At 35.0% G+C, this 11,882-nt stretch overlaps 1 protein-coding gene across 1 annotated transcript; it reads right to left on the bottom strand.

Annotated features, from left to right (window-relative positions):
- Nucleotides 1-1,237: 1,237 nt before the first annotated feature.
- Nucleotides 1,238-6,328, bottom strand: LOC145121577 (uncharacterized). Its single transcript, XM_079057300.1, has 8 exons — nucleotides 6,203-6,328; nucleotides 5,898-6,067; nucleotides 4,844-4,977; nucleotides 4,547-4,724; nucleotides 3,074-3,632; nucleotides 2,183-2,295; nucleotides 1,866-2,106; nucleotides 1,238-1,596 (listed from the first exon to the last, which is right to left on the bottom strand). The coding sequence occupies exons 1-8, from the start codon at nucleotides 6,326-6,328 to the stop codon at nucleotides 1,342-1,344; spliced, it is 1,776 nt and encodes a 591-aa protein (XP_078913426.1). The 3' UTR covers nucleotides 1,238-1,341.
- Between the last annotated feature and the right edge of the window lie 5,554 nt (nucleotides 6,329-11,882).

Here is an 11,882-nt window from a genome sequence, read left to right as displayed (position 1 = left end):
AAAAGGCTAAAATTGTCTACTATGACAAATATCAGTGTCAGTGTACATGTCTTTGAATCCAACTAAACATCAACACAACACATAGAGATCAATATCCAATTTGCCTTGGACAAAGTTGTGCTTGGTAACTTTCGTGTACTTCACGTTTCATCAACCTCTTAATATGCACACATTTTCACGAAGGGCCTATCTACTTTATTATTTTCTGATTTTCATTCCAATTTAAACGTTTGAATGTCTACTAATAAAAATGCAAGAGAATGTTAGTGTGTGTGTGTATATATATATATATATATATATATATATATATATATATATATATATATATATATATATATATATATATATATATAGCCAAATGTTGTACTCTCTTGTTATCAGCAATTGTCACGGGCCGAATATCCCGTGACCGTGTTGACCGAGAAGATGAAGACTATACCACTGGATTAGCTTAGATTGGGTTCAAAAGGGGATGCCCTATCCCAAGGGCGTTGTTATGCTAGCCGTTACTGGCCGAACCGCTGAAGAGCTTGACAATGAAGGGGGCCACAACGTTCTAGAGATACAATTGGTCGGATGCTTGTGTCACTTCCCTAATGAGCCCATAGCATAGCAGGACGAAACCAATTGGCATGCGTAATCTGAGAGGGCTGGTATCGGTTATGGGGGGACCTCGGTACGCCGCACGTGCAAGAAGAAATGTCGAACTTGAGTCTGTGACACCATGGTCTTAACTTGTATATATTCATGTAGAGGCACGGAAGTTGGAATTTGGCGTCTTTTTTAGAAACTTCTGAAGATTAAATTATGAACTACAACACAATAAGACAATTCTTAGCTCAAATGGGTTAATCTAGAAGTATTATTTATGGACTGAAATTGATTTTGCGAATACTCCATAACGATTGTTAATAAGAGCTTAAGCAAATCTGGTTGAATTTTATTTTTAGGGAAAAATTGCACGGTCACTGTTATCAAAATTTTACTTTAGACAACCAGCTCAAATAACCATAACTAACTTAACTTTTATTTTATTTCTATTTTAGCTCAAAGATCAATCAAAAGTTGTGGCGGACCTAAATCACCATAATATATTTTTTTTATAATGATTGTTAATAAAAAAAACTTAAATAAATTTGATTTAATCATATACCAAGCAACTCTAAAAACAACCATAAAATTTGATTCAACTTATTAACTCTTGTATACATGTCATGATCTACATATTTCTCTATATTTTTCAACAAGCTTCTATGTCTACACTCAACAAAATTCCATTCAACTTATTTAAACAATATATCTAAACAAAAAAAGCGGGATTAAACAAGATCAGAAAGAATGTTACTCCTTCTTTAGCCCTGATTCTTTAGGACTTTCTCCTGCTTTTTGAACAACTTCAACTGGACTAACAGGAATAGAATCCCACCATCCTTTTAACCGTTGGTTTCCCATTATATTTTTCTTATCCCTCCGATCACCCGGGTTCAATTTCACTGCAAATGTCGATAGCAGGGCCGACATGATGATATATTTGAGAGGTATAACCAGCAATATGACCGCACATCCAATCATGACAACAATCATCGTGTTTGTGTGCTGCAAAGGAACCGATAGAAAATCGTTTGATTGCTATGTACTTAGTGTTTAAATTTGATTTCGTATATAATTTATAATCCCCAAATAGGGAAACTATGGGTTGTTTGGTAACCTCTGAATCGGTCAGTATTCGGGGTGTTTGGTAACTTTTTTTGCCAGGTTTTGGTTGTGAATGAGAATAGTTTAAAAGAGGTTGAAACCATTTAGTTCCGCATTCAGCACGAATTACCAAACAGCCTGGACTAAAGTGAAGGCACACAGTTTCATACCTTGGGTGCATTCGCGAGCCATATTGATCTTATTTTCAGCAGTGAAACATTTACAGACTGCAAAATATTGTAAATAGTATTAATTCCATGTTGAGCTGCCACTATGCTATCCACCGCTGTTTGGTCGTTATTATTGCAAACAACAAATTTTGTTTGCTTTCCCACTTCGTATTTTCTTGCCCAAATCATCTTTGAAACTAACCACAATAAGAATGCTGCTATTGCCTTCCCAACCCACTCTCTGAAAATATAACCACCATTAAAGTTAAACCATAACAACATTTTCACCAAAGTTAGAAAAATGTAAAATCACTTACTTGTATACAACAAGTAGCGAAGTGCTCATCACTGTAGCGGTGGTTGTAGGATTTTTCCACTCAATGACTTCTTGAAACCATGGTAATGCATTTTTTAATGGCTTCATAAGCTCCTATATGACAAAATATAAACTCATAAATTAAGCCTGATAATCACTAAATATTATTTGGATTATAAGATTTTAAAATAAGTTAATAACAAATATGACCAAAAATGGGAGGGTTATATCAATAAATGACCACCTTTATTACACTTGCCGCAAAAAAATAGAACATCACAAAGTACTACTTTTTTTTGGCAAAATTTGTTTTTTCAATAACTTTTTAACAAAAAATGTTATTTTCATGATATTGGCTAACATTATTTTTTTTTTCAAATGTTAACAAAATTAGGTCATGCAAAATCTCATGAATTTTCTTTTATATTACAAAGAAATACTTATGTTACCTTCAAAGAAGTAACTTTACATTTCAAAGAAATAATTATGTTACAAAATTTCACAGTTCTAATTTAATTCAAGAAAATGGCATCATTATCACAAAAGTTCATGTCATCTCAATGAAAAAGATTAAAATTCACAAAATACGATGTTAGAAAAAGTAATTTTAAAGATTACCTAATTGTTTGGGTGCTACTACATGTACAACCCTATTACTAGATCTAGATGTACACTCCTTTCTAAAAAATTTAATACTTATTTTACTAAATATACCTCCTGATATGATGCTTTTGTCCAATCAGGTAGTGTACAATAAGTACCAGGGGTGTATAAACAGAATCACCAAACTTTTTTTTTTTTTTTTTTTTTTGAAAAAGGTGGTCATGCACTTCATTCATTTGTGATATGATCTTCCGATTTTTGGTTGTGATTAAATAATTAAAAATTTTACCATCAATACAAGAGCACTGTCGCCAATTCCGTCTTCTTTCAGCTCATCGGCAGTAGCTTTAGCCGAATTAATCTCTTTCGCCTCTTCTCTAACTTGCTCAACAGCAGTCTCCAACGACAATAAATTGTCAGGTTGATTATTTACATTTTTATCAGATTGTTCAACCGATATATCCGCTTCTGCACATGGAATACAAGCGGAGACGTTTAAATTCCGTAATATTGAACTCGCACTACACGGGTGTCCACTTTTTACAGATTTTAAGCTTTCAGCGAGCTCGTGTAGCACATTGCTTCCTGTAGGTAATTCGTCAAATAATGCAAAGATTAGGAAATTTTTGGGATTTGGGGGAGAGATTCTGAGCATTTCTCTTGCTGCGTGGAGTCGGATTATGCCTAATATTGTTCTTGCGTGCATCTCCCATGCTTCTAAGGGGGATTCCACTTTGAATTTAGATAGAAATTTGTGTAGGAGCATGATTTCGTTCACCAGAGCTAGCCAATGGTCGCGTCGTGTGCAACTTGTTAGTTCCGGGAACTCGATTTGAAAACCATCTTCCCTGAATTTGAACCAAAAACATTCAAATAATGTAAAGTTTGGTGTAAATAAAGATTTGTCTTTTTTGTTACAATAATTTTGTAAGTTATATTTTTAGAGGATTATATATCTAACCAAATAAAGTATTTGTATACAATTAGTTTTGAATTAATTATCATATTAGTATGGTTTAACTTTTAAATTATTAAAGAACTATCAAATTTTAGAAAGGTTTGAAACATAAATACTATATTTAATATATATCATACATTGTTATTAGTTTAACTTATAATACAATATTACATATACCAAGTATTGTATTACAATAACATTATAATCACATAAATGCCCAAAATCGGTGGAGTAGTTTCACAAAATGATCACCTTTTGGTACTTAGCATAATATAACCACTAATTTCGCAATAGGCCCATTGCGAATTGCGACAGTTTTTTACCACAAAAAACCTTCAAAAATATATTTCGAAGGAAAATCATATAATTCACAATATATGAATGTATTTTGCAATATCATATTATTTTCCAATTTTTTTTGTATTCTTTTTAAGTATTTTATGGTGAGGACCATTCAAAAAGCAATTTCACAATTCGCAATAGGGCGTATTGCGAAATTGGAGGTCATTTTGTTCCAGAGTCCCAAAAAGTTGGTTATTTGGTTAATTTCCTCCATCCGTTTTGGTCATTTTTTGTGATTATCCCTTAAACAAGCTAAATTTAGAGATATCAGTGTAAAAGAAAAGGTTCAATACCAAAGATGGTGCAAATGAATTGTAAAACACCAAACATGGTGTTTCACTATTCAGCATCACCAAAATGGTGTTGGGTTAGAGATACTTAACACCAAATTTGGTGTAAAAAATGAGTTTTCCTATAATTTTGTAGAACTTATTCAGTACATGAAATAGTAATTAATCTCACAGCTCAGCAGACTCATAAACAATGGCTTTGTCAAAAAGAGGAGCACCAAAAGGGCCTGTGGCTGCTGGTTTTATCGAGTGGTCAATGTCCTTTGACAAGTCGAGCTTGAATGCATCTTCATATGTCATTGACCCCGAGGCCTCAAAGTAGAGTGCATAATTGGTTAATGTAAGCCTACCTAAAAAATTCAGCTATATGAGAATAGCACCAAGGATGTATCAGATCACATTCTTAAAATAAATTATGTAAAATTACTAAAAAAAATAAAGAAATAGAGAATAGAGAATTAACACAAACCAGGCCAACTTTGTTTCCCGATATGGCGTATTACTCTTTGTGAAGTGGCGGTTCCTTCAACGTGTAGAATGAACTCATCATCTGCCATTTCCACGTTCCTTGGTGTTGCTTGCTTTTGTAAATGTTGTACACATCTAACATCAATACATTAGAATTTTCATAAAGTATCATGTTAACTTTTAGCATAATTCAATATTTACTCTTCAATCACTAAGGGTTTGGTTCTTGACGGAATTGGAATTCGAGATTCCAATCCTGGCATGTTTGGTTGCCAAGTGGATGGAATTCAATTATGTCGTAATCGTTCAAATTTTGCATCTTTGACGGGTTTTGCTATTTCGCGAGGAGGGTGGGAAGGAATTCATTTCCAATCTTCCTTTTTATTAGGGAGACAGAAAGATCCTCATTATGTATATATTGAAATAAATAAAAAAATAGTTATTCAATTATATATGTCGAAAATTGCAATATATTTTACTCTTTTTACGAATATGAGCATGTACTTTTTTTTTATCTATAATAACAATGTACTTACATTTTTAACTAATAATAGCAATGTACTTGCATTTCTTTACACATGAAAACAATGTATGTATATTTCCTTATCATTTAGCAAGTACGTGCACACTTTTTTACCAGTATTTACAACTTGTAGCAAATAAAGTACATTACCTATTATTATGGGCAAAAAATTAAGTATGTTGTTATCATCGGTAAATAAATGTAAGTGTGTTGCTAAAATGGATAACAAATAAAATACATCTCTAATATTGGAAGTGAGAGCAACATACAATATTATTTACTGCGGATTTCCCTCATATATACAATATATTTTATTATAAATTAGAATTTAGCAATTATTTAATGTTTATTACTAATTTCATTCCATTTACTGCCACCCAAACGTGTGACTAATTATGATTCATTCAAATTCCAATCCCTTTGACAGGTTTCATTCCTTCCAAAAAAACATTCAACGAACCAAACACCCTCTAATGATTTTATTCGAAAATAGATTAAGTTTCATGTAGAAGGTGAAAGTCAAAAAAGTTACTTGGCAATTTCTTGAAGAAATTTGTCGTAAGCAGGATAATGAAGACGATTTTGTGTACTTGATGTTAGTGTCTCGAAAGTAAACTTCCCATTAATGAAATCAGCCACCAAAGGAACTAATGATCCCAACCACACAAATGCATCTTCTCCAACATTTGGTGCATTATTAACCTACTAACACATGATATGGGATTACAAAAGCTACCATAATAAATCTATTATAAATATTTAAGAACTATATATTTATATGTTATTAGAAAAAAGATGAAAATTGAAACACTATACTAATGGTAGATGGTGGCTTACAAGGAGTGGCATGATGTCTGAATAGAAGAGAGGAATGTCATCTTGTTTGTTAGATGAATTTGCAGGTTTCTTTTTATCTTCTTTCTCTTTTGCGGGTTTCTTCACTTCTTCTTTCTCCTTTGCCATACATTCCTAATACCATCGTTAGAAGCGAACACAATATCGAACAGCCATTTTTTAAGAACAAAGATACCAACCGATCTTGAAGGCCATAATCCATATGCAACAAAGAACTACAAAGCTAAAGGAGTCAAAGTATATTTTCCTTTCCTAACTACCAAGTTCTATATGAAGTCAGGGGGTTTTTATCGAGTTTGTAGTTCAAAAGATTGATTTAGAGCTTATTATATAGCAGCCTATACATACTAATATTGTCACTATAATCCTTCAATCATCAACACAATAATGTATACACTCTCAAATTTACTCTCTTTTGCTCAAGTGTTAGATTAGAAGTTTCTTAGGTTGAATGAATCAATTAGACATCATTGTCTAGTTGCCTACAATATTTCATCTGTGTAAATGTAGTTTGCATTATGACAACTGTAATCAATTGTGAGTCTCTTAGAGATTCCTATTTTGTACCTCTCTATTACATATCACAGATAAAACCAATAGCTTAAAAAGAAGAAAGAAACAGAGACAATCATGTGTACCACTTGAGCTTGTTCATCAGCGCAGGTAGGCTTCTCCCAAGCAAGCATCATATCAAAGCTCAACCGACTAAAGGTTCCTTCCCTAATCGTTTGTTCCATGTCTTTGCATATTTCATACAGCGCTTTCGAGGAGCAATATTCAACTAATTTCCTCGAGTATTGTTTCTTCTCCCCTTTCCATTTGCCATCAAAATCTTTGACCAATACGCTCACGGATGTCTTTAGTTTCCTGGAATTCAATCAAAATAAACATTAAATTCAAAATACTCGCCAGTTTCTGTATCGATCCAAAAATAAAAATGGAGATTAGTTACGTACAGGGCACATCGTTGAAGAACGTCGTCGGCAATTGAAGACAGATTCTTCGTCCTCTCTTTTTGCTGATTTTGAATCATTTATTCGATTTTGAATATACAGATTTAAATACATGCATACATATGGATCGTGTTCTGTGATGCGCAACGGATGCGTTTTGTGTTTGTAGAAGCAGGAGTTTGCTGGGAACGAAGGAGTGCTCGGTGATATCAAAATTAGTGACACGCGGTGGACATGCATGATTTCAAGGGTGCCATATATATTGATAAATGAAAATAAACTAATTTTACATAACTTATTTATCTATTTCATTTATTTTTTACAACTAAATTATAAAACAAAATATTTTCATAGCGGATATGTTTTATAGAAGCTAGGTTGTTGATACAATTTTGATAAAACTTCAAAAATGGTCGATGTGGTTTTCGAAAATCTGAAGTTTGGTTCCTAATTTTTAAAAACCTCACGGATAGTCCCTATAATTTCAAAACTTTTAACAAATGGTCATTTTCGCTAACTCCGCTAGCTTTTGACCATTAAGTGAAAGACATTTTTGTCTTTTCACTACCACATGGACCATTTATGAAGTTTTGCCCTTATTAAAAAAATTATTATTTAATATTAAAGGTCCCCCTCTCTCTCTCTCTCTCTCTCTCTCTCTCTCTCTCTCTCTCTCTCTCTCTCTCTCCACCTGCAAAACAAACCCCTTTTGCTTCTACTCTCCACCTGCAAATTAAACCCACCGGAAACCACATCCCTGCTCTTCAGTTGCGACGGATTCACCGTCTTAGACACCACGGGAAACCTCGTCTTTCGAGTCGACAACTACGCCAATGCTAACAAGGCCGAGATTGTTCAGGCAAATCAAGGAAACTACCAATTAATCTTTTCTTTTGGAGTTTTACTGTAACAATCCTACTAGAAGAGGAATTAGAAGTGATGCCTGCCTAGTTGCATCAATTGAAAGAGGTTAAAGTAAGTGGCGATTCCAATATGCTCTGAAACCCCGTAATCCTCCCAGGTCATCGAAATTGCATGCCACATTCTGTGAAATCACAAGAACCTGAATTTGAAAAGAAAACACAAGTATAATTACAAGTATCCCTATCTCCGATACAACAACCATCTCCGATTATAAATAAACTGAAACATAAATGCCGAACAAGAACACGGAAAAGATAAAGTAGAACAATATTTTTGAATTTGGGCAGGCATTTAAATTTGGTGTCATCTCTGACTCCGACTAAACAAAATATTTACTTGTAATCCCAAATATCCCATCGCCAATCAAAGCAAGAATTGCAAATTCATAAACGTAAATTAGACATAACAACCCGAAAATTAATCGTAAGATGAAGACTAACTGGGGTGAAATTATAGGAAGGTATTGGTGCCATGTCTAGTAACCCATGATCGTCTTTGATAATTTGCCAATTATTCCATGATCGACTTTACCTGATACCGAATCGAAGGATCTTTCTGCGATACCTTCAGTCGGAGTAGAGATCTGGTCTGTCCGGAGAAGGATCGATTGAGCGGTGATCTTTATGTCTTGAGGTACTGGGCAGTGGTCAATGGGTGGTAACCAATACTTATGACAACCGAACGAACCAAAGGAGGGATTGTAGCGATTTCTTTGATCTGGTCTGTCCGGAGAAGGATCAGAAAAGGGTGAAGCGCATATACCCTTCGAGAGAGAGAGAGAGAGAGAGAGAGAGAGAGAGAGAGAGAGAGAGAGACCTTTAATATTAAATAATAATTTTTTTTAATAAGGGCAAAACTTCATAAATGGTCCCTGTGGTAATGAAAAGACAAAAATGCCCTTCACTTAATGGCCAAAAGCTAACGGAGTTAGCGAAAAGGACCATTTGTTAAAAGTTTTGAAACCATAGGGACTAATTGTGAGGTTTTTACAAATTATGGACTAAACTTCAGATTTTCGAAAACCACAGGGACCATTTTTGAAGTTTTGTCTACAATTTTTATTAAGCGGGTGTATTAGATTGAGTTTTAATTGACTTAATAATTTTTTAAAAAGCTAATAAATCTAAAAAAAAAATACTTGTTAAGTTAATAGTCCTTTTTTAAAAGTGTTTTTTTATCTTTCAAAAACTCATTTTGAATAAGTTAGAAATTGTGATTATTTCAAAAAAAAAAAAATTATAACTTATTCATTAAAATACGTATAAAATAACTATAAGTAATTTAATATTTTTTAAAAAGGTTTACAAGTTATAATTAATTGATACCATAATTTAAATATTTTTGATTTTTTTTATTATCATATAAACTAATAAACATTTTTATAAAATATAAAAAGAAATATTTATTAAGTTAAATAAATAATCCAAACGTCACCTAAGTTACATAAAAACTATAATAATTAACCGCTATAATATTATTAAGAACTTCAATCATAAAGTTACTTGAAACAAAATTTACGACCATTGCGATTGAGAATGAGCCTTGAAGCCGTGTGGCATTTTGGTAATTTGAGCAGGATGAGTACGCTAAGCATACATGAGGGTACGTTGAGCGTACTAGGGCGCGCCCTAGTACGCGGGGCGTACACTTATGTACGCGGGGCGTACTCTTGTCAGGAGAAAATCCTAATTTTTAGGGTTTGGGTGGTATATAAGCATCATTATGTCTCATTTACCCCCCACATTTCCAGCCTCCAAGCCCTTGAGTCGTTTTTGGCAAACCCTAACCCCATAAGAGTGTATTTTGAGCTAAAAGTGTGTCCTTTGTGTGCTTAAGGAAGAAGGAGTTGCATCAAGGAGCTTAGAAGTTGAAGCAAGCTTGTGGATCTTGGATCATCACCTTCTTGGGAAGCTCTAGAAGGTAAAAAGTCTTCACCTTGATGTTTTGTTTGCTTGGATCTCATTTTGGTAGCTTTTTGTGCTTCTTCTTGTCCCAAAAGTCCCATTTCTATGCATGTTTGGTTTTGGACGATTTGGGTTGTCCTTTTAGACCCTAGGAAGGGTCCTAAGCCATAAAAATGAGGTCCCTTTAGCTAGTTTGGCTCCATGCTTCTTGTAGAAGGTCTTAATGGATTAATACCTTGCATTAAGGACTTTTTGGACGTGGAAAGTCATAAAGTTGGGAACTTTATGAACCTATTGTGCCTCTGGACCTTGGATCTGAAGTTTGAGCTTAAGTGCTAAAGCCATTAAGCACTTAATGAAGAAGTTTAATCTGCAAAGGTACGCCCCACGTAACTTGATGTACACCCCGCGTACCCGGTCAGCCACCCCGATGGTGGTTCTCTGCGAAGTCTTGTGTACGCTGAGCGTAACTCCAGAGTACGCCCGTGTACTCGCATGGGTCAGCCCATGTTGAGTTCACTCGGTTGGGTTGACTCGGCTGGGTTGACTCGGTGAGTTTTTGGACTATGACCTGTTGACTTTGAGTTTGACCATGTTTGACCAAGTTTGACCAAGTATGACTTTTAAGGGTATTTTGGGTATTATTGGGATTTTGATGGAATTGGTCACTTGGTGGATGTAGGCATTGAGTAGAGAGCTGAGATTTGGAGTCGGGCCTTATCAGTTCTGTTCAGCTCGTGAAGTGAGTTTTCCTCATTGTACTTTCGGGTCGAAGGCACCAAGCTCGGCCCTTTGGTTTGATAACATGATATCGTTGATATGCTGAGTATGGAATAGGTATGCATGCTAGTCTTGATATGCTAGTTTGGTAGATCTATAGGACTACCTGTGATACTGTCTGTTTATCTGTTTGTGATGTTATCTGTTATATGTCGACATATTGTGTAGGTTGGGTTAAGGTTGTACTGCTCCGTGTTGTAGACAACAAACCCTGGAGCATACCAGATATGAGCTGAGGGCCGAGGAGGGCATGCCAAATTCATAATGAGGGATCATGAGCATTCCAGATACGAGCTGAGGGCCGGGAAGGGCATGCCAGACTCGTACTGAGGGGTTAGTGGTATTCAGTCCGAGGACTGATCAGGCCGGGGAGCAAGCCAGATATAAGTTGTGGGCCCAAGGGGTAGGCCAGACTTATGTTGTGGGCCCAAGGGGTAGTCCAGATATAAGTTGTGGGCCCAAGGGGTATTTAGTCCGAGGACTGGTCAGGGGTAATCCAGTCTGTTAGCTGTGGACCCATTGCATGTTGTTGTCGTATATATGTGTATTGGTATTTTGGGGGAACTCACTAAGCTTTGAGTTTATAGTTTTGGATTACGTTTCAGGTACCTCAGAGGATCGCGGGAAGGCGAATGCGTGAACGTACACCTCCTCAAGTTTTGATTTCATGATTTTGGGAAAACTCTGACATTAAACTTGTTTTGAAAACTATTTGTAAACATAGATGATTTATGAGTTGTTTTAAAAGTTTAATTTTTTCATGAATTTTATGGATGTTACAATTTTAAAAGAACGAACATGAACAACCATCGTTCGGTTCATTTACAGCCCTACATGAGACTAGCACAATACCACCGACAGATCTAGGAAACAAAAATCAATCATGTTTCAAAAACAAAAACATGAATGAATGTACATCCATAAATTTCTATAATAAATCATAGCTATATCGATCCACAAATGAATACATTTCATTATAAATACCAAGAAAAAAATTGTTTTGTTTGGTGGTCACTAACGCTACCAGCAACAAGTCTGTAGAACGGTGGTCGCCGACCGGAGGATCGTCGGTTGTTTGTCACAGTGGAACTAACCTGACAA

The sequence above is a fragment of the Lactuca virosa genome, chromosome 6 (genome assembly GCF_052849685.1).
Source record: "Lactuca virosa cultivar CGN04683 chromosome 6, Lactuca_virosa_CGN04683_v6, whole genome shotgun sequence".
Lineage (NCBI taxonomy): Eukaryota > Viridiplantae > Streptophyta > Magnoliopsida > Asterales > Asteraceae > Lactuca > Lactuca virosa.
This window is presented reverse-complemented; position numbering and strand designations above follow the sequence as displayed.

Bases quoted from the DNA above. Each gene is read 5' to 3' on its own strand.
- LOC145121577 (XM_079057300.1), bottom strand. From the start codon at position 6,328: ATGGCAAAGGAGAAAGAAGAAGTGAAGAAACCCGCAAAAGAGAAAGAA. The intron at 6,068-6,202 runs GTAAGCCACCAT...ATGTGTTAGTAG, and splicing joins CAGACATCATGCCACTCCTT to GTTAATAATGCACCAAATGT. The intron at 1,597-1,865 runs GTATGAAACTGT...GTTCCTTTGCAG, and splicing joins GGCTCGCGAATGCACCCAAG to CACACAAACACGATGATTGT.